The sequence below is a fragment of the Phacochoerus africanus genome, chromosome 15 (genome assembly GCF_016906955.1).
Source record: "Phacochoerus africanus isolate WHEZ1 chromosome 15, ROS_Pafr_v1, whole genome shotgun sequence".
In the NCBI taxonomy this organism is placed as follows: domain Eukaryota; kingdom Metazoa; phylum Chordata; class Mammalia; order Artiodactyla; family Suidae; genus Phacochoerus; species Phacochoerus africanus.
In genome coordinates, this window is record NC_062558.1 from 48,033,168 (window position 1) to 48,057,129 (window position 23,962).

A 23,962-nucleotide genomic window follows, 5' to 3' on the forward strand; every position below is an offset into this window, starting at 1 on the left:
AGCATCCACCAAATGGGCAGGTAGGAATAGATGATGAAGATGTGATGGTGATTATGACTCCAGGGCAATTGCCTTACTGAGAGCTTGCTTGTGCTGGGCTCTGTGCTAAACGCCTCATGCGTCTTATCTTATTGAATTCTCACAGCAACCTTAGGAGGTGTCTATCATTTTTATTCTCCCTTACACAGACCAGGAATCCCAGTGACTCTCCAGGTGAGTCAAAGTCCCCTGAAGGATCTGAGCTCAGGGAGGGGAGATGGTGGAGATCCTGGCTGCCCTGCTGGAGCAGAGGAGCCCTCTGCACACTTATTTGCATGACATTTGCCTGCCTTCCGTAAGGCATTGATGCCTCTGTCTCAGCCCTGATGTTCCAGAAACCTGGATCTTCCCCACCCCCTTCCAAGACCGCAACTGAAACCAGGTATTCTTGGGGGCCTGTTTTCTCATCTGTAAAATAGACAGAGAGCTGGGCAGGGTAAGTTCAGAATTTCCTTCTGTCTCTGCTGGCTTGAGTACCACCACCATGTCAAGTCTCGTCTCTTCCCTCACCGCCACTCCCATCTTCACCTCCAGCTCCTTCACCACCTCTGCTTCCATCAACATAACTACTCCACCACCTCTTCTGGTCCATCTCCACCTTTTCTATTACCCTCATCACCATGACCACCATCTCTTCATTCTACCACCTCCATCATCACCAACTTTTGTTATTACCTCTACTGCTGCCATCACCCTTACCTCCACTCCCTCTTCTATCCCCGTTACCCATCCTATCACTATTACCTCCACTTTGCCAGCACCATCACCTCTCCACTTCAACATCATGGTCAGTCCTCCACTTCCGTCATCATAATTATGTACATTATCACCTCCAGCACTATGATCACCACTGTCATCACCTCTATCATCATCGCCCAAAAAACTTTCTACCCCAAGGCCCTAATATGGCCTTGGTCTCCATGCCTGCAAATTCCAGCCTTACAGAGATGCTGGCACAGAAACACAGACTAAACCCAGAGACAGTCAGGAAGAGGTGAGAATTCCATCAAGGGAAGCAAATCAGGTGTCTGTCCACATGACTTTCATGGAGGTGACCATGAAGATACATAGGAGACTGTTAACAAGCAGGGAGCTCTGGGCATAAAACTCTGAAAGTTTTCTGCCTAGACTGAGTGATATCACTCTTCTCTAAGCAATGTAGCAGTTCTGGAGGAATCAGGATTCCAGGGACTGATCAGCAGGTAAGAGTAAGAGTGGGGAAAAGGCAGAAGCAGAGGGCCCAGAGCCATCTCTGGCCATATCTGAACCTTGTCACTCATTCTCTCTTCTTGTTGATTGATTGATCCATTCATTCATTCATTAAACAAACACTGTGCAGGGTCCTAGCCAAAGAAGTTCCAAGTCCTGTTTCTGACCATCCTACCAGTCTGCTCCCCACTCCCTGTCGGTTGTGCCTTTCTCTTCCGTTCCCTTCCTCCTGACACCCCAGTTTGTTCTTGTGGGCCTTGGGTCACTGAGGCAGCTCCTTTTCCTCACTGAGGCTCAGGAGACCTCCCCAGCTCACCAGGTGACCTTGAGCAAGTCCCTCTCCCAAGCCACACCCAGTGAGTTTTGGACCAAGAAAACTGAGAGGAGCTGGGCTGGGCTTGGCCTGGTTGTGGGGACATCCAGGGCAGGTGGGAGGTGTCTGCAGAAGAGGAGGGGCCAGCGGTGAGGTTGAGATGGCAAAGGACTCCAGTTGCTGGAGCCTGAGTGTCTGGCTCTGGGATGGGAAAGATAGAGCCAGGTCGGGGGCTGGCACCAAGGCCTGAAAATGGGGCAAGGGTGGGGGCCAAGGCAAACCCTGAGCTGTCAAGGAATGGGAAGGTCACAGGACCAGGGCAGGGACTCAGGTGTCTTTGAGGCCCTGAGAGGGGGCTGACCTCTGAGCTACCTTACACTCAGGTGTGTCAGTGCCCCTCCCTTGAGGAAGGGCTGGCCAGGCCTACTGGCAGGAGGGTGGGGGCAGAAAGACAGCCTCTGATATGCTGCCAGTTGGGACCTGTGCCAGGCCAATGGTCCCACCACCACCCCCGACCCCCCACAACCATTCCAGGCTCAGCAGCTAGTCCCCAGGGGGCAGGCCACCTTGCCCTGGCCAGCTCTAGGTTGGGAAGTGGGTGCCTGCGCCTTTAAATTCTCAGCAGGTTGAAACGGCTGATGACATCACTGGTTCCCGGGAGCGGAGGAGCTAGAGCCAGAGCCCGAGGGAGCCCGGGCTGCCGGGGCTGCAGACATGGAGGGCCAGGGCGTCAGTGGCAGTGGGAGGCTGGGGACCCGGGCTGGCCTGGGCCCCCTGCCCATGCCCCATGGGGTTTCCCAAACTGGGGCACCCTCCAAGGTAAGACCCCTAAAGCCTAGCCCCCCATTCCTGATCCTTGGTCCCACCCCCAACACACACACACTGCAGGCACCCCGGTGCCCCTGGCTGAGGGGATATTACTCTTTTCTGCCTACCAATCAGTGATGGGGCAAACAGGGGACGGGAGGCAGCTAGTGATGGGATACCCAGAGAAAGATGGAATTAGCCATCTCCGAGAGCCCCAAGGAGAGCACTGGACTGTTTGTCAGGGGACCCAGCTGTGCTCCAGCTTTACTGTGTGACCTTGGGCAAGTTGCTTGTCCTCTCTGAGTCAGTGCAAAATGAGGAGGCTTATCCCTGAACACTAAAACTGTGACATCTGGGATGTCTAAGTTGTTAGTCCTGGAGGCGGTGTGGTGTTTGGGCGGGGGGTTGGAGTGGGACATTAGGAACCATGGAGGATGCTCAAAATGCAAGCCTCCAAGAGCTGAGTTTGGGGACAGAGGTGGTGGCAGTTTCAGATTCTCTGAACCGAGAAGGACATGAGACACAGACAGAACTGCATCTCTGGAGGCAGGGATTGGACTGCCCCAAGCTGAGTGTAAACCTTCTGCCCTCATCGGCAAAGGATTCTTTATCCTGACTTCCTAAGATGGGCATCAGAAACAGGGGACAGACAGGAAAGGGAGAGGGGGGTCCCTGCATGGCCCCACGCCCCCCCTACTCCACCTGCGGGACAAAAAGGGGATAGCTGCTTGCCTGTCCTCACAGGTGGGATGATGAGGGTAAGAGGGTACAACCCACTCACAGAGCAGTACGATGCCAGGATCAGCAGAATCCTGAACTTGTTCTGAATGTTAGAATCACACTTGGGAGGAGGGACTATTCTATGGAGTTCAAATGGAATTCTAGCAAAAAAATCCTCTGCTCATAAATGCAGAGAATGTGAGACCAAGGCTTCCCTTCACTAGGTTCTTTCAGTTTACAGACAGGGAAGCTGAGGGTCTGGGCAAGGAAGTACTTGCTTAAGGTCACATGGACCAGAGCTTGGAACCGACACAGCCAGTCCCAGCCCCTAGGTCTTGCTCCTACATGGAGCTCTGGGAATGTGTTGAGGATGTTTTTTGGGGGGAGGTTCCTGGGTAGTGTGGAGGATGGGAGGGGTCTTTAATAGGCTGGACCCAGGGTGTCCAGTGTGGCCAGATCTAGGGTGTCATGTCAGTAACCCTTGGCCATAGGAGCAATGACTGCAGGTGGCCTGACTCTAGCCACCTGACACTTCAGGGTGCCCAGAGAGTAGGTGCCAGCCATGAAGGCAAGGAGAGCCCTCAGGTCCAGGCTCACATTCTGATCATTTAAGTCAGGGGTCTCAGTTTCCCCATCTATGGAAGAGGTATTCACACATGAAGAAGGAGACAAGTTTCTGTGTCATTTTCCCCCAAAGAGAAGCTGATTCACAGCAGAATGGAATGGGGTGAGAAATTGGGAAGAATTTCCTTGGAAAGATGTGCCTTTCTTAGCTAGATGGAGTCTGCTGGGGTTGAAGGGAATGGAGGCTGGGTTAGGGCTGACTCTGAGACTTTGACATATCCTCTACAAGGTGGACTCATGTTTTCAGCTCCCAGTGAAGGAGAAGGCAGCCTTGGAACCAAGGTTGGCTCTGACACCTGTGGGGCCACGAGCAGTTACGCCGCCTTCCTCAGAGGGGCCGAGGCTGGCTCTGGCGTCTCCCCGACCTGTCCTGGCTCCAATGACTACCCCTGGAGGGCGGAAAACAACTCCTGCCCATCTCAGCTCCAGTCTGGCTCCAAAATCTGTGGGCCAGTTGGTGATGTCTGTTTCAGCTGGGCCGAAGCCTCCTCCAGTGACCTCAGGCTCAGTCCGGGCGCCAGCATCCCTGGGGCAGCTGGTGATGTCTGCCTCAGCTGGGCCTCGGCTTCCTCCAGCCACTCCAGGGCCCAGGCTGGCTCCACTGTCCAGGGACCAGAAGCAGGTGCCACCTGCCTCCGTGGGACCCAAGCCAGCACTGGCTGCTTCAGGCCTAAGCTTAGCCCTGGCATCCGAGAAGCACCCTCCACAGCCCCCCTCGAGCTCTTCCCCAGCATCCAATCCAGCTCTATCACCCACTCAGGAACAGGCCCTGGCTTCAGCATCCATGACATCAGCACCAGCCTCTGTTGGATGGACACCAGCTAAACAGAGGGATGCCCCAGCCCCTACACCTCTCCCCCCTTCTGCAGGACATCTCCAGCCCCCAGCTCAGGCATCTGGTCCTGTGGGATCCCCATCCTTGATCCAAGCCCCCCCAGACCCTTGGATCTCCCCCTCCTTCAGAGCCCGGCCTGAGGCCCCCCGCAGCAGCCCTGAGGATCCTGTCTTGCCCCAGCCACCCCAGACCCTGCCCCTGGATGTGGGCCAGAGACCTCCAGAGCCTGGTACTCGTTCCCCAGGACTTCTGTCCCCCACCTTCCGGCCAGGGGCCCCATTATCCCAGACTGTGCCCCCACCTCTGCCCAAGCCACCTCGGTCTCCCAGCCGCTCCCCAGCCGCTCCCCCAACCGTTCCCCCTGTGTCCCCTCAGCCCCTGAGATGGCCCTCCCCAGGCCTGGCACCCAGGGTGCTGGTCCTGGTGGGCACCTGAGCCCCAGCCTTCAGCCCCGAGAAACCCCAGCCCTGGTCACCACCTCCTCTTCTACGTCCACCTCACCATCCTCCTCTTGGTCAGCTCAGCCCACCTGCAAGAGTGATCCCGGCTTCTGGTGAGGGGGCCCTCTCAAGAGATTGCTGGGCCTTGAGCTCAGCTGAGTACAACTGAGAATCAAACCACACAGCATCCTTCTTGGGTAGCTTTCCCTGCTCAGTCCTGCTACCTCTCTAAGGAGGGGAGTCCTTGCAGGTGCTAGGCCACTCTGGGACCCTTAAAAGACAGCATCCTCTCCTAAGGGGCTTCCCCATCCCTGTCTCAATTGATGTCCCCTGGGGGAGTCTGGTAGGAAAGATCCTGGGCCCCCTGTGGGTCCTTCTGAGGGCTTATACCACACCTTTTTCCCCAGAAAGCGCCCTGTGGGAGGGAGGTTGAGGATAAGGATGTGGTGCCCAGTAGTAACCCCTCCTGTATCCCCACCCCCAGGATTACTGTGGTCACGTGGAATGTGGGCACCGCCATGCCCCCTGATGATGTCACATCCCTCCTCCACCTGGGCAGCAGCAGCAGCGATGACAGCGACAGGGCAGACATGATCGCCATCGGGTAAAGGAGCAGGATGAGTAGACTGCCTCCTGACCCCCTCCTGCCTCCCAGACCCTTGCCCATGGAAGGGTTTCTAGGTTGCCCCCAATCCCAAAGCCCCCCTCATCGTCCCCACACCACAGGTTGCAGGAAGTGAACTCCATGATCAACAAGCGGCTCAAGGACGCACTCTTCACGGACCAGTGGAGTGAGCTCTTCATGGATGCATTGGGGCCCTTCAATTTCGTGCTGGTAATGTCGCCCTCAGCAACCCACGCCCCCAGCCCCCGCCAAAGCGATGGAGACCCTCCGGATTCCTGGCCCTAGATCCGCTTTGACTCACTGTGGGACCCGCTGGGCCTCTGTTACCGGATCTGTGAAATGGGAGGATGGAGCAGCAGACCTTAGGAGGGAAAAAAGCGAAGGCGAGGGTAGGGGAGTGGTATCCTGTCTCTCACCCTCTCAACCTCCTGTCCTTGCTGCAGGTGAGCACTGTGCGGATGCAGGGCGTCATCCTGCTGCTGTTTGCCAAGTACTACCATCTGCCCTTCCTGAGGGACGTGCAGACTGATTGCACGCGCACAGGCCTAGGTGGCTACTGGGTGAGCGTGGAACTGGCGTGGGAGGGGACAGGGCCCTAAGGTGTCCGTAGGTTATTGGGGGGGGGGGCGCCCAAGCACGGGCATTGTTCTCCCCTCCCCCAAGCTCCACCCCTTACTCTGAGGACTGCTTCTCCCAAACCCCACCTCTACCCTATCCAGTTGTCTAGACCCCCGCCCCTTTCCGTACACCTATTTCCCTAGAACCCACCCCTCTCCAAGCGTCCACTCGTCCAGAGCCTCACCCGCTGACTCCGCCTACCCTAAACCCCGCCCTGCGTCTCACCTCCTTGCTTGGCCCCGCCCATGGCCCGCCCAACCTTGTCTCCCAAGGGCAACAAGGGTGGAGTGAGTGTGCGACTGGCAGCCTTCGGGCACATGCTGTGCTTCCTGAACTGCCACCTGCCGGCCCACATGGACAAAGCTGAGCAGCGTAAGGACAACTTCCAGACCATCCTCAGCCTCCAGCAGTTCCAGGGGCCTGGCGCTCAGGGCATCCTGGATCACGAGTATGGACCGGGGCAGGGAGCTTGGGCGGGGCTAGTGAACGAAGGGTGGGCCTCAGGCTGGTAGGCCTTGTGGGAAGAGGCGGGGCCCATGGGAGTGGAGCCCCCCCCTCAAACTATATCTAGGAACACAAACAGCGGTTGTTCGGTGGGAGGTGGAGCCTTCAGGGTGGAGTTTCGCCAGGGGCAGGGCCTTGCTGGGAATCGGAACCTAGGTACCTAACTTTCCTTTAGATCCGCACCCCCTGCTGCTCCATGGGGGGCTGGAGACTCTGCTGCAACCTACCCACCCACTGCGTCATCTCTAGGAGCAGCCAGTGCTGTCGGGTTGGATGGGGGTGGAGAAGGATCTGGGTTGGGCTCTTCACCCCTTGGACCCCGCTGACCTCCGCCTCCAAATAGCCTCGTGTTCTGGTTCGGGGACTTGAACTTCCGCATTGAGAGCTACGACCTGCACTTTGTCAAATTTGCCATCGACAGCGAGCAGCTCCACCAGCTCTGGGAGAAAGACCAGGTGGGACATTCCAGCCTGTACCCCCAACCCCCAAGTACACAGAGCATGCCCCAGGACCACAAAAACGCGTACCCTAGGCTGTGACCCTCACCCTCACCAGCTCTGCCCAAGCTCTTGACAAGTTCTGTGCCTCTGGACTCTCACAGCTTAACATGGCCAAGAATACCTGGCCTATCCTGAAGGGTTTCCAGGAGGGGCCTCTCAACTTTGCGCCTACCTTCAAGTTTGACGTGGGTACTAATAAATATGATACCAGGTGAGCTCGACACTGGGATGGGAGGTGCAGATGTGGGCTGAGGTCTTCTGGGTACGGGAGACAGGAAAGAGGGACAGGAAGCAAATGCCTTGACCCTCAACTCCTGATACTCAGGCTGCCCTTGCCCACCACAGTGCCAAGAAGCGGAAGCCAGCCTGGACAGACCGTATCCTGTGGAAGGTCAAGGCTCCAGGTGGAGGTCCCAGCCCCTCAGGACGGGAGAGACACCGGCTCCAGGTGACCCAGCACAGCTATCGCAGCCACATGGAGTACACAGTCAGTGACCACAAACCTGTGGCTGCCCAGTTCGTTCTGCACGTGAGTCCCAGCCTCATTTTCCTCTCATGACATCTGAAGCTTGGCTCAGCGCCCCACTACATACTGGTCACCGCTTGTAGCTGCCCTTAGCAGCACCCAGTTGTCATAGTAGACTGGGGGTGGGTTTATAATCTCCATTTTCAGAGGAGGAAATTGAGGCTCAGAGACACAGCATCACCTTCCCCAGTCAAATGTCTAATAAGGGGAAGAGTTAGGATTTGAGCCCAGGCTAGTCTGTTTTAAAAGGATATGCCGGAGTTCCCATTGTGGCTCGTGGTAATGAACCTGACTAGTATCCATGAGGATGCAGGTTCAATCCCTGGCCCTGCTCAGTGGGTTAAGGATCCAGCATTGCTGCGAGCTGCAGTGTAGTTTGCAGACGTGGCTGTGGCTATGGCATAGGCTGGCAGCTATAGCTCCAATTCAACCCCTAGCCTGGGAACATCCATATGTTGCAGGTGTGGCCCTAAAAAGACCAAAAAAAAAAAAAAAAGATATGCCTTTTCCATTCGTCTCAACTCCCTTCTTCTGAGAAAAGCTAGGGCAACGTATCTTAAAATTCACATATATATGACCAGCAAACTCAAAATGTCTGCTCAAACCCCAGGTAGCATTCATTCATATTCATTCATCATTTAATTTACCATTTTACCATATGTGGTGGAGAGGGGGAGTGGAGACATTAAAAAAATACAAAGCTGAATTTAAAATAGTTACTGTAAAATTTAACATTGTGTTAAGATTGAGGTCCCCAGTTACCAAAGTAAAAAAGAGAAATCCAAGAATGTCAGAACTGGACCTGAGAGACCCTATAGTCCAACTCTTTGTGCTCTGGGGGAACTGAGGCCCCTAGTGGGGTAGGCATGCGTGCCAAGTTGCACGTAGGCTCAGTGGCAGAGTGAGGTGGAGCCCATCTTTCCAGTCCTGAGCCCCAACCCTGGACTGTCTGGTTCTCTTGATCTGCTAAGAGGGAGCCCAGCAGGTCAGAGAGTGTTTTCCCTGCTGACTATGTTGTGTGTCGTGTGATGAGGACAGTGGCCAGCATCCTCAGCTGGGAACGAAAATCTGCCCACATCTGGCCTCCCATGACCTTTGGTAAAAGCCTTGGGTGCGCAGTTTATCCCCCAATGAGGGACTCCCCTTGAGAAGCACTCTTTTGGGGCACCCTATCCTTCCCTCCTTGTCTAGGACTCTGTCCCCATAAAACATTACCTGTTGATCACCTACTACATGCCAGGCTCTGGGGAGGTTACTTCACGTGTATTATCCCTTTAAATATCTCGGTAGGCCCAGAGGTTGTCCAAATTCTCCCCCTGGTTTTGCTGATGAGGGAAACAGAGGCTTTCCCTGATCTGGGAACTTAAATCTCTTACCCAAAGTGGGGATCAGAGGAGTTTTGAGCCCACGAGGCCCTTCAGGGTACTTCCAAGAGTCCACACTGGCCAGACCTGCTGTTAGGAGCCCAGGGACAGGGAGAGGATATGCTGGCTTCTTCTGGGGCAGCTTGGCTTAGAAGCTGGGGCGGGAGAGAAACTTGAAACCAGATAAACAGGGGAGCAGACAAAAGCCTGAGGCTGGCATCACCTGGGTCCTTCCCTAAGGAGGTGGAGCCAGTACCCTGGCCTCCTGCCAGCCCAGCAACCCCATCCACATGGTGACATCCTGATCAGCTGGGAAGAGGATATAAATTATCTCCATGGACAGATGACAAACAAGGTTAATAGTGGTCCCTGAGTACAGGTGGGGAAACTGAGTCTTAGTTAGGCTGGCTAGGGACTTTCCTGAGGTCAAGAAGCAAGCTAGTAGCAGAGTCTTAGGTCTTCAGCTTTCTGCCCAAAGCTCTTCTTGCCGCTCAGGTATGTTCAGTTTACCCTCAAATATCCAGTGCATCACAGGACTTGACCCTTCTCTTTTGTTAGTAGATAGGCAAGTCATTCACTGAGCACCTTCTGTATACTGGGAAGTTTATAGGATGCTTTATATGGTATCTCACTGAATATGCAAAGCAATCTCAAGAGTTGAATGAGATCATAAGAGTTTACAGAGAGGAGCCCTGGCGTTCAGAGAGGTCAAGAAACTTACCCAGGGTCACACTGCATGTCTATGGCAGAGCCAGGGCCAAACCCACAATCTACTTAAGCTTCAAAGTTATGTTCTCCCTCACTCCCTAAGGATGCTAAGGGCTAAGGGCAGAAAGAGCCCTGAGCTGGGAGGCAGGAAGCCTGGCATTTATCCTAGACCCCCGTCTTCCTCGATTTCCCAGTCCGTGCGGTGGCTTCAAAGGCCCTTCATCTCAGCGGACTTGTGCTGACTCAAGCCCAAGGGAGATACTAGAGGGTCTCCCCTGATGTTGCCCCCTCCCCCTGGGCAGTTTGCCTTCAGAGACGACGTGCCTCTGGTGCGGCTGGAGGTGGCAGACGAATGGGTGCGGCCAGAGCAGGCTGTGGTGAGGTACCGCATGGAAACCGTGTTCGCCCGCAGCTCCTGGGACTGGATCGGCTTATACCGGGTGAGAAGCACAGGGCTGGTCAGCAGCTCGGGGAAAGAAGGGCCTGAAGGGGCAGCCAGGGACCCGGGTGGAGTCATCGGCTTCTCTAGAATTTGATGCCAATCTGGAGGCTGCTAGGTTCAGGTGTTAAGGATCACAACCCTGATTGCTTTCTCCCCAGGTGGGTTTCCGCCACTGCAAGGACTACGTGGCTTATGTCTGGGCTAAACATGAAGATGTAGACGGGAATATTTACCAGGTACTTAAGAGGAGGAGAGGGGTGGGAGGAAGTTCCTGTTACCCTTGGGGGCTCAGGACTCAGCTTGAGGGGTCTTGGTCTCCCTCACCCTACCTGGGCCTAAACCCCCTGGGGCCACCAGGTGACATTCAGTGAGGAGTCGCTGCCCAAGGGCCATGGAGACTTCATCCTGGGCTATTACAGCCACACCCACAGCATCCTCATTGGCGTCACTGAGCCCTTCCAGGTGAGTAGGCCAGGCTGCTGGGTCAGGGGCACTGAAAGACTCTATTCAAATGCTACAGCCTCTGCGTTCTGCTCAGTGAGCTCCTTTAAGTATCCTGACCTTCCTGGGTCTGCCCAGGGGGGAGGGTGGGAGTGGTTCCCAGAGGCTTCCATGGCCAGCCAGGGACAGGTGCACCCCCTGTGACCAGCCTTTCCCGCAGATCTCGCTGCCTACCTCGGAGCTGGCCAGCAGCAGCACAGATAGCTCAGGGGCCAGCTCAGAGGATGAGGATGACAGCACCCTGGAGTTGCTTGCACCCAAGTCCCGCAGCCCCAGCCCTGGCAAGTCCAAGAGGCACCGTAGCCGCAGCCCAGGCCTGGCCCGCTTCCCCGGCCTCGCCCTGCGGCCCTCGTCCCGTGAACGCCGTGGCACCAGCAGAAGCCCCTCACCTCAGAGCCGCCGCCTGCCCTGGGTGGCCCCTGACAGGGGAAGCGATAGTGGCAGCCGGGGAAGCAGTGAGGAGGGGGTCCCCTGGGCCACCTGGGCCCTGGGCCTTCCAGCCACCTGTGCCTCAAAGCCTGGGCTTGCTGCCTGCCTTGCGCCTAGAGACTGTAGATCCTGGCGGTGGTAGTTCCTGGGGACCCGATCGAGAGGTCCCGGCCCCCAATGGCCTGTCTCCGAGCCCCCAGTGTTGGCAGGGGCTGGAGGGAGGGGGCCTGGGGCCCTGAGGGTGGGGCAGGAAGGTGGGCCCAAGTGGCCCCCACTCTGGCCCAATCTTCCGCAAACCACCTGCCTCCCTCCTGCTGCTGCTCCAGCTTTATCTGCACCTGCCACTCTGTTCTGGCTAAGGGTGGCCGACTGAAGTCCCCTAAACTTGGTCCTGGCACTTCGACTGTGACAATCAGCAAAGCCCTATCTGGGCCCCCATCTAGGGTGGGGGAGCAAACCTGGAGGTCATCAATTAGGAATTAAATTCTCCAGCCTCACTCCGGACTCCTTCCTAAAACTTGTTAGCAGTCTGGGGTGGGAGGAGTCAGGAAGGGACTAAAGAGGTGAGAGGAGGAGTTTCCATTGTGACTCAGTGGTAACAAACCTGATTAGTATCCATGAGGACATGGATTTGATCCCTGGCCTTTCTCAGTGGGTTAAGGATCTGGCATTGCCTTGAGCTGTGGTGTAGGCCACAGATGCAGCTCCGATCCGAGCATTGCTGTAGCTGTGGCTGTGGCCAGCATCTCTGGTTCAGCCCCTAGCCTGGGAACTTCCATAAGCCACAGGTGCAGCCCTAAAAAGCAAGGAAAAAAAAAAAAAAAGGAGGCGAGAGGATGATAGATCTGACAGTTACCAGGCACCAGCTGAACACAGTACACACACCATCTCCTTTAATCTGCACCGTGGGCCTGAGCTGTGGTGTTGAGGTCAGTGCCGTTCTTAGCCCCATCTTACAGGTGAGCAAACTGAGGCCTCCAAGAGGTTATGTGGACCTTTAAAAACCAGTCTGGCCTAAGCACAGTTTGGTTGTGTGTTGGAGGGAGGGAACAGTTACTAGGTGGTAAGTGCTATCCAGGAACAGGCTCACTTAATCCTCAACAACCCTACGAGGTAGGTCCTGTTTACAGTCCCCTTTTTCAGAGAAAGAAACTAAGGTTCAGAGTGGGAGAAGGAGGTCTCTACTCAAGGGCATGGGGGAGCTCTAAGTTTAGGTTAAAGACAGAAAGAATGGGACAGTGCTGGTCCAGGAAGGACATAGCAGCTGGTAAAAGAAGGGGATCCCCTGGGGAGGGGGGAGTTGGGAAGCCCCTCTCCAGCACCCCCACCCCTACCCCATCCTGGATTCAGACACAGGCACATCCCTCCTTCCCCACCTGCTACCCCCAGACCTCAGCAGGCAGGCACCGGGGCATCCTGGGCAGGTCCTTGAGACATGCATTAATTTTACAACATGGACATATGTACACCTCCTCCTAGCACCTCCTGGGGCTATTGCAATGAGTTACCCTCACCCTTGTCCCATGTGGATGTGAAGTCCTCTGGGAAGGTCCAAGCCCAAGGCAGGAGAATGAGCCTTCTGAATACCACATCCAAGTACAGAGGGGTTGTGTCACCAGCCCAAGATCACCAAGCACAGCAGGAGACATGGTCCAGCATTTGGGTCTTGGTCCCCAGCCCTACCACATAGCCTTCTGTTTGTCCACAAAAACCCATGTCATGCCTCAATCTAAGATATGGAGGGGAGGCTGAGCCCCCAGGGCCTGGCAAAGCCAGGGTCACAGTCCAGTCTGTGTCCAGGAAAGCTGGAACTGAGGTCACTGGTCCCAGGATTTGTGCCCTTCGGGTCCTCTGGCTCCCTAGGTCAGCTGCGGGCACCGGTTGTAGAATGATATGGGGGCCCCTTGGTCCTCGGAAAGCCAAACCTGCCCATTGTCCGTGCCTGTGCCCTGGAGCTGGCGTTGCCTCTGCTGAAGTCGCAGCAAGTGCCGAGCTGACACCTTGAAGGCCCTGGGGTCTCTGGGACAGCTGTGGGAAGAGCAAAGTCGGGAGGGTCATGGCTGCCAAGAATCCCGTCGTATCTTAAGACAGGGCGACCTAGGCTCAGAGAAAAGCAGGGCTGGGGCCAGGGAGGGTGGGTTACACCTAGAAGGGGGCAGAATAAGCCTGGGCTAGCACCCAGAAGCCTGAGTCCTGCTACTAGCTGGCTGCAGAAACCTGGGCCAGTCTGGGCCTCGGTTTCCTTACCTGTGAAATAGGGAGAGTTATAAGCACTCGATTTTGAGGATCAGAGTTGCGGTGAGATTGTGGAGTAGGAGGAGAGTTAAGCAGGTGTTTCACCGTTTACCCTGCATGTCTTGGCCTATGTATGTCATACATGCCATTTCCTCTTACAGGTAGGGAAACAGAGGTGTGGAGAGGTGATTCAGCTTGCAAAGTCACATAGGAAATAAATGACACAGTCGAGAGGCAACCTCCATGGGTCAACTGCAGGGCTGAACCCAGGCTGATGACAGTGGAGTGCAGAGGTCCCCCGACCTCCTCCCTTGGCCTGGGTGCACAAAGTGGGCAGAGGCCACTCACACCTTGCAGAAATCCTCCACCCCTTCTGGTTCTGTTGTCACTTACCCTTTGCCCTCAGCACAGTCCAATGGAGGGGCCAGCTTGAAGCAAGTCATGCCCAGCAGCTCCCAAAGCATGCTGGCACCCACAGGTGGGCCATGGAGCCTCAGGAAGCGTGCCAGCCTGAGGGCAGAGGCAGGTTCAGGCTGGGACAGGGCCTTGCCAGCCAGTGTCCCCACCCCATGCCTGGCAACAGGCAACCCACCCCAACGGGTCTCACCGGCGTGTGCAGTTGCAGTGGAAGAGAGGCTCATGGGCACTATTGAACAGCTGGAACTTGGTCTCCTGAGGTCCAATTTGGTGCTTACACTGGTCCAGGTGACGGAAGCTGCGGCAGGCCCGGTGGGCACCTGGGGGCAGCTGTGTTGGTGAGGGGGCTCCATCCCCCAGCAAGGCCCTACTGATGCCCACTGCCATCTGGCACAGATGCCCTGCACCACGTGCACAGTGTCCCTCTGTCTCATGCCTTTTGTGCCCCCAGAGAGGGGGGAGACATGCACACATGCACACACACACACACACACACACACACACTTAACACACACACAGCAGTGCTGCCATGGAGAGAGCCCACAGGGTCAAGAGTGGTCCTAAAAGGTTTCTTGGAGGCAGAGGCTGCTAATTAGAAGCTGGGAGAGAGGAAGAGTCAGGGAGAAGAACAGCCTGTGCAAAGGCCCAGTGGTGGGACAGAGCTGGCTGCTTTAGAGGAACTGAAGTTTGTAACACTGGAGTTTTGTCTAGGGAGTAGGGTCTGCAGGACTAGCAACCGATGAATCCTGGGTCTTGGGACATCATGGGGGCTCAGTGGGGCGTGCCATTGTCAAGTGTAGAGCTTCCAAAAATCCCTCTGGCTGCAGCACAATTTGATGGGAGAGGTTGAGAGACCCCCAGAGTTCAGAGCAGGAAAGGAAGCAACCCAGGGCCCCCCACCCAGCACAGAGGCAGGGATATCTCCTCACATCAGGAACCCCCAAGGTTAGGTTCTGAGCTCACCTGGAGGTTTTTGGCCACCTGTTGTCCCCTGGAAGCCTGGATGGGTGACCTCCAGCTGGACTGTGGAGGCCCTATCAGACCCAGGAGAGGCTACTGGAGCCTGGAGGGCTGTGGCGTTGGTTTTACTGGGGGACTTGGACTCTTTCCACTCTGATGGCCACTGCTGAGGGTGCTTCATTGGCTGAGGCCTGCTAAGGGCTGGGTTCTGGGGGCTGGGAGTCAGTGAGGTGGCCGGGGAGCTCCAGGAGGCGTTGTAGAAGGTCCTGGGCTGGAGGCGGGCAAGGGGTACAGACCCATACCTTCTACACCTGGGAGGTGGCACATAGTGGCAATTGGTAACCCAGAATCCCCGCTCCCAGAAGTCCACAGGCTCATCTCCATGGATACTGGGGATCTACCAGTCCCATCCCTCATCTCACTGCCCAGTGGGTCATGCAGGGCACCCAGGGAGCGTCTGCATTCTGGGCCTCACCCAGGGGAGAGAAAGGAGTGTGAAGCATCATTCCCCAGAGGAAAGACATGCAGACAACACAGCCCCAGCTTCCCCCTGGCTGGGAAGGGGCTGGAAGGAGGCAGCCACATACCCGCCCCACCAGTACCACTCCACACAGGCCTCCTGCTCCTCTAGCACGAAGCAGGGGATCGCCAGCACGTTGAAGAAGGCTACACCCATGATGTCAGAGACAGAGTCCCTCTGGTCCTGCAGGCACTGCTGGAACCTGCCCCAGAGATGGCACTCAGGTCCCTGGACCACAGAGGCCTACCTGTGCCCACCCAGTCCCTACCAGCCAGGTGATTTGGGGTCCAAGGGTCCCCTCTCCTCCTGGGCCTCAGCATTCCCACTGTACAGTGGGATCTGGCTGGCTGATCCTTTAGGATTCTCTGGAGTTCCAGTCTCTGCACCCAGCCACTGGGTAACTCCACCCTGAGCCCCCTGCCCTCCCTGCCCACCACCAACCTGGCATCACAGTTGCAGTGGGAGATGGTGTGGAATCGGTAGTTTCGGATGCCATAGTTGTACTGGAAGGGCGAGACATTGTGTGGGCAGCGGTCATGTTCCCGGCAGCAGAGATCGGAGCCCTGGAAGACCCCTGCAGGGAGCAGAGGGGACATAGCTCAGCAGGGTCCTGGGCACCACACAGGGCTGTGCCCACCTAGTCATGGGAGCAGAGATTGGGTTCTCGCCCCAGCTCTGACACAGATGCCCTAGATACCCTTAGGCCTCCTTCTTTGGGACCCTCAATTTCAAAACCCAGAGAGAACACGCAGGCACAGCCATGCCAGGTGACCTTGCCCATGGAAAGATCTTCCTCAGGAGAACTGGTTTCTGCATTCTTGGGCTCACACCCCAAATAAAACTCCAAAGTTATGAATGTGTGTGGAATGGAATGGCAAACAGCAGGGTGCAACCTCACTGGCATGGTGAGGCATTGTTAGGATGCCAACCTGCTCCAACTCAAGTGCCAGTTTCTCCCCCCACCCTCAGTCCTCCACGTACACAGTCAGCTGTACCAAGGGTGAAAAAAAAGCCAGGAGTGTTTTTCATCATCTGAGCCATAAAGCCCTTTACTGAGCATCTCCCAAATGCCTGGCGCTTTCCACACCCAGATGCACCGCAGCCCCAGCAGTGAGGTGTCACTGTTATAGTACAGGTGAGAAAACAGGTTCGGAGCGGGAAGCTGACTTGTTCAGCCTAGATGAGCTGAGCTGGGGTTTGAACCCGGGCCTTTGGGTCTCAGCGTCCACTCCACTGGGCCTTCTCTTGGGTAATGGCTTTTGGCTCATCCCGCTCTGGATCCACCTAGCCAGCCCCCTCCCTTGATCGTGATTAACAAGGACTCCCTGGTGTAAGTGGTAAATGCTCCCATCTCTAACCTCACTTGAGCATCCCGTGATGAGCGTTGTGCTCATGTCATCGTACAAATAAGGAAATTGAGGTTCAGAGTGGCTAAGTCACTCTCTCAGGACGCACAGCCTGGAAGAGTGGGTGCTGGGGCCAAAGTCTGCACTTCTTCCCCACCCACTCCCCCAAGTCCACACCCCCATGGCTCACCCAGCTCAGATGAGTTCCCGGCAGAGTCCCCAACTCCGCACCACAAGGTGCCAGGCACGGTCCAGCCTCTCTTCACCCGCTGGCGCCCTATGCCAGGCACTCCATTCTGCCCTGCTGCTCGCTTCTCCCTGGTCCCTGCTGGGCTCTCAGCAGGCCCTCGGCAGGCCTCCCACTGACTCTGAAGGGTGGCCAGGGCTCTCTGCAGTTCAGGTCCAGGGGTGTGGATAAAGGAGCCCCGGGTGATCTCACCAGCACAGAGGGCACCATAGGCTGCAGTGAGCTCTGGCTCATCCTGCCGGCTGCACACCTGCAGCCTCCCGTACCCATCCCAGTGGGCGTGGAACAGAGCCAGTCCTTGGGCATCCTTGCCCAGGAAGCTAAGGGACCTCAAGGGTCTTCCAGGGATAGGTCTGGCCAAGTGGCAGGAGGTGCTGTCCCAGTGGAGGGCAGGGGAGCCCCCCAAAGTCCTCCCCAGGAAGCTCAGCACTCCTAACAGCACCACCAGAACCCCCATTCCGCCCTGGCCCAGCCCAGTCAAGACAAAGCCCCCAGGAAGCCTACTTCTGGTGGGCCCACGAGGCAGCAGCTCCAGCAGCTGAGCGGAAGCAGTGCCCAGCAGACCCGGTGCTTCGGGGCCAATGAATGGAGCTTTGGGAGGAGTAGGAAGGAGGCTGGAGTATGGGGTGATCTGGGGCTTGTAACTGAATCCACCGGCTGGGCAGCCCGCTGATTGGCTGAGGAGTGCACTTGCCGGGGCCCACGCCCCCACTCAGCCGGCCTTTTTCCACGCCTTCCAGTCACCTGCCGCCAGCGCCCCCGGGATGGGGCCATTAGAAGCCCAAGCCCGTGGCCCTGGGGGTGGAGTCCAGGAGGGGATCTGTATCTCTCTGCGGAGGGGAGAGGGTGTGGGGGCTCTGAGGGGCCTCTCAGAACTGGTCCTCATCCCCCAACCCTGGAGATGGCTGCCACACCTACCTCCTCATTGCTGGCAGAGGGCCCCGGGCCCTGGCAAATCTGGGTAAAGGAGGTGCTGGCAGGGCTGGGGCTCTTTGGCCACTCCCCCTGGGAGCTCTGAGGCTTCTGGGAAAGGGAGTGTCCATCCCCTGGCCACTTGGGGTGCTCTCCCTGCCCAGCCCTTCTGAGAAAGGCACCTGGCATATTCAGAGGACAGTGCCCCAGGGCTCCCACTTCCTGGGACTCCAAGCACCGACCTGGCCCAGCAGCAGCCTTCTTGGTCTAACACATGGTGGAGACACAGCCAGAGCAGGCTTTGAAAGCAACAAGAGGCTGGTCTGGTGCTCTGTGCTTAAAGGGACTACAGGGACTACAGTCCCCAGAGGAGCCAGTGTGTCCTGGGTGGGGGGTGGGGTGGCTGGGTCTGCAGTCACCTACATTCCTGGACTGGAGTTATCTGGGGGACACAGCAGGCATCATGTGTCCCTCAAGAGACAGGGTGGTCTCTCCACTGGGGAGGAGTTACACCTGGGCATATGTTCCTGTGTCTCAAAGCTGATGTTTGATTCCATCTGGGGAAGCCAGGAATTTATAACCCAAGTGCAGATGAAGAAACTGAGGATCAGGAGTTCCCGTCGTGGCTCAGTGGTTAACGAATCCGGCTAGGAACCATGGGGTTGTGGGTTTGATCCCTGGCCTTGCTCAGTGGGTTAAGGATCTGGCATTGCTGTGAGCTGTGGTGTAGGTTGCAGATGCAGCTCGGATCCCTTGTTGCTGTGGCTCTGGCGTAGGCCGGTGGCTACAGCTCTGATTGGACCCCTAGTCTGGGAATCTCCATATGCCGCGGGAGCGGCCCAAGAAATAGCAAAAAGACAAAAAAAAAAAAGAAAAAAGGAAGGAAGGAAGAAGAAGAAAGAAACTAACTGAGCATCAGTGAGGGTGGGGAAATCTCAGGTCACAGTCAGGCCCAGCTGGGGAGGGGTTAGAGGCCTGGAGTACAGCTCTTGGGGGGCTTCGCAGGAGGTCAGGGTCAGCTGGGACAGTGTCTTATCTGTCTGTCCTGCCTCTGCCTACTTACTGCTTCCTCAATATCCCCCTAATCTGCACCCAAGTCTCTTCCAGGAGGATGAGTCCCAGTGAGGCAGAGCCAGGGGCAGAGTTAGGAAAGGGGAGCTCCCTGTGCAGAGGAGGGAGACAGTGGTGGGGGTGGCTTGCAGGCTGCGCACACCCTTCTCTGTGGCTTCAGCACCAGCCTGGGTTTGTGGCTCAAAAGGTCATGGCTGGTAACAATGAAGAAGAGGGAGAGGAAATTCCTTGGTGGCTCAGTGGGTTAGGGATCCGATGTGTTCACTGCTATGGCTTGGGTTGCTGCTGTGCTGTGGGTTTGATCCCTGGCCTGGGAAATTCCTCATGTTTCAGGTGCAGCCAAGAAAGAAAGAGAGAGAGAGAGAGAAAGGAAGGAAGGAAGGAAGGAAGGAAGGAAGGAAGGAAGGAAGGAAGGAAGGAAGGAAGGATGGAAGGAAGGAAGAAAAAGAAGAGGGAGAGAGGGGGAGGGTAGCCCAGGAGCCAAACCCAAACTCCTTCTCTCCAGAAGCTAGGAAAGAGGAAAATGGGTGTGATGGCCAGAAAGGTAGGGACACCCAAAGGCAGGGACTGAGCAAAGGTGTGTCCCTCTGGGAAGAATTCTGATGGTTGGTTCTGGTCATTTTCTCCAGCTGTAGGAACTTCCTCTCACCTCTGCCCTCCTTTTCTATAGTATGGAGCACTTCCAGTGACAACCCAGGGAGGCTGGGATGCGCCATGGCAGGACACCAGTTTTCAAGGTCAGACAGACCTGGCTTGGGTCCTGGCACTCAGCTTCTCTGCGCTTCAGTCTCTTCATCTGTATAATGGGCATAATCATAGTAGTTGCGTCATAGGAATCCTGGCACAGGGCCTAGCACCAAAAACACTGTCCCTAAAGGCACAAGATACCCCTGGGCAGAAAGCAATTTACTCAGGAGAAAGCAAGTCCCAAAGGGCCACAGCATCTGTGACAGCTAGTCCTTGGTTTGGCCACTGCCTAACTGTGTGACTGCAGGCCTGTCCCTGTCTCTCTCCCGGCCTTAGTTTCCTTCTCTGCACAGTGAGGGGTACAGTGGAGTTGACCTTTAAGGTCTCTTCCTGTTTGGACCCCAAAGGGAGGCAGGTTGGGGCAGCCTCGGAGGGTATCACTGGGTTTTCCCTTCAGATTAATCAGCGACCTGCAGGACAACGGCAGTCCAGCTACAGTCAGCCTACAGGACAGGCTTCAGAGCCCTGCCTCCCACCAGGGTACCCCTCAGCAGCCTCAGAGCAGAGGATGTCAGGAGCCAAACCAGCAGGACAGGACAGGACCAGCTGAGCCCTGAAGATGGAAGGGGACCCACCCATCTGGGGTGGGGCAGGGTGCACAGTGTATGACAGTGGGGAGTGCCGGGCAGGGATCCGTGGGAGAAGTCTCTCCCTCTCTGACTCTGATTCTCATCATTTCTTTCTGCCTCCTCCATCCCTCCCTCTCTCCATCTCTCTCTGTCTTTGACTCCCCTTCTTATTTCCTCTCTCCACTTCTTTTTCTGTCCTCTTTTTCTTCTGTCTCTTTACAGTTTTCACTGAGCTCCCCGTTTATTGTCTCTCTCTCATTCATTCCCTCTTTCTCCATCTCTCATGTTTTTCTCTGTTCTTTGTTCATCTGTGTGTGTGTGTCTTCCTCTCTCTTAATTCTTTTCTCTTCCTCTCTTTTCTGTCTCTCTTCCCCTCCACTCTCTGACCCCAGACCTAGGACTCCGTGAACACTGCCCTCCCCTGCCAACACTTTCCCAGCCATGACCTCATTTGATGCTCACAACCCCAGCCCCTCCCCAGGGAGACAGGCAGGGCAGGATTTCTCATCCAGTTGTGGAGATGGATGGAATAAGGCCCCAGAGGAGAGGTGACTTGCTGGGAGTCACAGAACCATCAAGGGAGAAGCTGAGTCAGAGGTCCCCTGGCCTGTGGGGAGGGCCTTTCCTGGCCCTGGGAGATTCTCGACTCCCCGAGAGCCCCCTCCACCTCAGGGCCTTCCTCTCCACTGCCTGAAGGCTGCTGTCCCTCTGCCCCTTGGAGCTGGCCCTCCTGTTCCCCCCCGCCCCCGCCCCTGGAGAGTGCCATGCAGCTTTCTGTGCCAGGAGAATGGAACAAGTAGTGCCTAGTTCCAGAGCATTCTGTGTTTGTTCAAAAACAAATAGTTACTGAGAGTTTACTGTGTTCTAGGTCCAGGGCAAGGCCCTGGACAGAGAGAGGAGGGGAGAGGGGACAGAGGATGCTCAAGTGGGGGTGACGGGGAGGGATGGCATCCCCTGGGAGTAAGGGGTCTATAGCCCAGAGGAGCCAAGGCCTGGGTGTCTATTGTGTCCTTTAGGAAGCTGCTGCCAAAACAGAGTTAGAAGAACAAGAGATTTGTTGGAGGAAATGCCTGTGAAAGATAAAGGGAGAGGAAGCAGTCTCAGCAGAGAAAGCCTTCAGGCTGCTGCAGGCCTGGTGTCTATGGGGAGAGAGGAGATTGAAGGAAGTTCTGAATAAGAAGAGCCTTGTACCCCTGTGCTGCTCTAAAAAGTCTCAGTCAACCAGCCCAGAGCTCTGGGGAAAAGGCCCACAGAAAGGGCCAGGCCCTAGTGCCTTGACTGTGCCCAGTCATTTGTGGGGGGCTGCTCAGGAAGGCAGTGGCCTCTGCTGATGACTGCCTCACCTGGAATTTACCAATCACGTCTGGAGCAGCCCCACTGCAGACCAGGAAAGGAAATCCAGCAGGGCAGACAGTGTCTGGCATCTGGGAGAAAGCCCTGAAGGCAGTCTGCTTCCAGGAGATCCCTGGAATCTGTAGGTTCAGGATCATTCTCATAAGATTTCTAAGTGGGAATTCAACCGGCACACTTGGCATAAACTAAGCCCTGCCCCAGATCTGAGGGAACAAACAGTGAGACCTACTGTGTCTAGTTCAAACTAGACATCTCAGTAGTTAAGAAGAAGTACATTAGAGTCTATTTAACAGATTTTTTAAATAGGAATAAAAGATAGGTGGGGATGGGGGGAGATGTAGACACAATGACACTATGGAAGCTGTTCTTCCTAATAGGGCAATGTTATGTGGTGGTTTAAAAATGTGCACAGTTTTGGAGTTCCCATTGTGGCTCAGTGGTTAATGAAGCTGACTGGGAACCATGGGGTTGCAGGTTCAATCCCTGGCCTTGCTCAGTGGTTTGAGGATCCAGTGTTGCTGTGAGCTGTGGTGTGGGTTGCAGATGCAGCTCGGATCCTGCGTTGCTGTGGCTGTGGTGTAGGCCAGCTGCTACAGCTCCGATTAGACTCCTAGCCTGGGAACCTCCATATGCCATGGGTGCAGCCTTAGAAAAGGCCAAAAAAAAAATGTGCACTGTTTCTTTGATACTCCTCTCTTCAAATGGTGGAGTCTGCTACCTGCCCCTCCAGTGTGAGCTATACCTAGTCACTTGCTTCTAACAAAATGTGGCAGAAGGGACGTTACTTTCCTAGACTAAGTCATAAAAGATATGGCTTCCTTCTTGCTCTCTCTTGGATCACTTGCTCTGGGGTTGCTGGTTGACATATCATGAGGACATTCAAGTGGCCCTGTGAAGAACTCCATGGGTGGAGGAGAACACCGGGGGAAAGGAGGAAGTTGGAATGACTATTACTGGTTATAGGATCTTTTTTTGGAATCATGAAAATGTTTTGGAATTAGGTAGAGGTGATGGTTGCACAACTATGAACATATTTAAAACCACGGTGAGGAACTGAGGCCTCCTGTCAACAGTCATATAAGTGAACCACTTGGAGGCAGATCCCTAAGTCCCAGCCAAGCCTTTGGATGAGTGCAATACCATCTGACTTTTCTTTTTTCTTGTAACAGCTTTACTGAGTTATAATTTACATATCCTATAATCTACCCATTTAAAGTATACAATTTAATGGTTTTTGTTTTGTTTTGTTTTGTTTTGTTTTGTCTTTTGTCTTTGTTGTTGTTGTTGTTGCTATTTCTTGGGCCGCTCCCGCGGCATATGGAGATTCCCAGGCTAGGGGTTGAATCAGAGCTGTAGCCACCGGCCTACGCCAGAGCCACAGCAACCTGGGATCCGAGCCGCGTCTGCAACCTACACCACAGCTCACGGCAACGCCAGATTGTTAACCCACTGAGCAAGGGCAGGGACCGAACCCGCAACCTCATGGTTCCTAGTCCGATTCGTTAACCACTGCGCCACGACGGGAACTCCCAATTTAATGGTTTTAAATATGTTCATAGTTGTGCAACCATCACCTCTACCTAATTCCAAAACATTTTCATGATTCCAAAAAAAGATCCTATAACCAGTAATAGTCATTCCAACTTCCTCCTTTCCCCCGACCCCAGGTAGCCACTAATCTACTCTATGTCTCTGTAGAGTTGTCTGTTCTGTACCTTTCATATAAATAGAATCATGCACAACACTGTCACTTGTGACTAACTTCTTTCACTTGGCATAATGCATAATATTCCATTGTATGGATTGACCGAATTTTCCACACCCATTTATTCATCAGCTGATAGACATTTGTATTACTTCTGCTTTTTGGCTATGATGAATAACACTTCTATAAATACTCATGTAGAAGGTTGTGGGTTTTTTGTTTGTTTTTGTTTTTGTTTTTGTTTTTGTTTTTGTCTTTTTAGGGCTGAACCTATGGCGTATGGAGGTTCCCAGGCTAGGGGTTGAATCAGAGCTACAGCTGCTGGCCTACACCACAGCCACAGCAATGCCAGATCCAAGCCAGATCTATGACCTACACCACAGCTCATGGCAACACCAGGTCCTTAACCCATTGAGCAAGGCCATAGATAAAACCTGTGTCCTCATGGATACTAGTCAGATTTGTTTCCACTGAGCCATGATGGGAACTCCATGCAGAAGTTTTTGTGCAGACATATGTTTTCATTTCTCTTGGGCACATGCCTAGGAATAGAATTGCTAGGTCATGTGATAATACCATTTTTAACCATTTAAGGAACTGCCAGACTCTTTTCTCAAGAGGCTGTGTCATTTTACATTCTCACCAGCAGTGTCTGAGAATTCTGATTTCTCCACAT

The 23,962-nt window shown here is 55.1% G+C and overlaps 2 protein-coding genes across 4 annotated transcripts; one reads left to right on the forward strand and one right to left on the reverse strand.

Annotated features, from left to right (window-relative positions):
* Positions 1–1,259: 1,259 nt before the first annotated feature.
* INPP5J (inositol polyphosphate-5-phosphatase J) lies at positions 1,260–11,701 on the forward strand. The gene is given in 15 exon segments (XM_047761478.1): positions 1,260–2,380; positions 3,960–4,887; positions 4,890–5,100; positions 5,472–5,591; positions 5,714–5,822; positions 6,056–6,172; positions 6,503–6,678; positions 7,078–7,189; positions 7,336–7,445; positions 7,580–7,763; positions 10,135–10,272; positions 10,433–10,510; positions 10,632–10,736; positions 10,936–11,238; positions 11,240–11,701. Coding segments are annotated over 15 exon segments (3,000 nt in total). The 5' UTR covers positions 1,260–2,275; the 3' UTR covers positions 11,444–11,701.
* A 370-nt stretch (positions 11,702–12,071) lies between these two features.
* Positions 12,072–17,838, reverse strand: PLA2G3 (phospholipase A2 group III). Of its 3 annotated transcripts, XM_047762081.1 has the most exons (7): positions 16,873–17,838; positions 15,778–15,910; positions 15,404–15,538; positions 14,820–15,127; positions 14,047–14,176; positions 13,833–13,949; positions 12,072–13,232 (listed from the first exon to the last, which is right to left on the reverse strand). In XM_047762081.1, the coding sequence occupies exons 1-7, from the start codon at positions 17,384–17,386 to the stop codon at positions 13,064–13,066; spliced, it is 1,506 nt and encodes a 501-aa protein (XP_047618037.1). In that variant the 5' UTR covers positions 17,387–17,838; the 3' UTR covers positions 12,072–13,063. The 3 variants fall into 3 exon arrangements, with proteins under 3 accessions (XP_047618037.1, XP_047618038.1, XP_047618040.1); XM_047762082.1 differs by lacking the exon at positions 15,404–15,538; XM_047762084.1 differs by lacking the exon at positions 12,072–13,232 and having other exon boundaries at positions 13,834–13,972.
* Between the last annotated feature and the right edge of the window lie 6,124 nt (positions 17,839–23,962).

Excerpts from the sequence above, each read along its gene's own strand:
- PLA2G3 (XM_047762081.1), bottom strand. The coding sequence starts at position 17,386 with ATGGGGGTTCTGGTGGTGCTGTTAGGAGTGCTGAGCTTCCTGGGGAGG. Across the intron at positions 14,177-14,819 it reads AGGTGGCCAAAAACCTCCAG|GTGCCCACCGGGCCTGCCGC; the intron begins GTGAGCTCAGAA and ends AGCTGCCCCCAG. Across the intron at positions 13,950-14,046 it reads CACTGCAACTGCACACGCCG|GCTGGCACGCTTCCTGAGGC; the intron begins GTGAGACCCGTT and ends CTCTGCCCTCAG.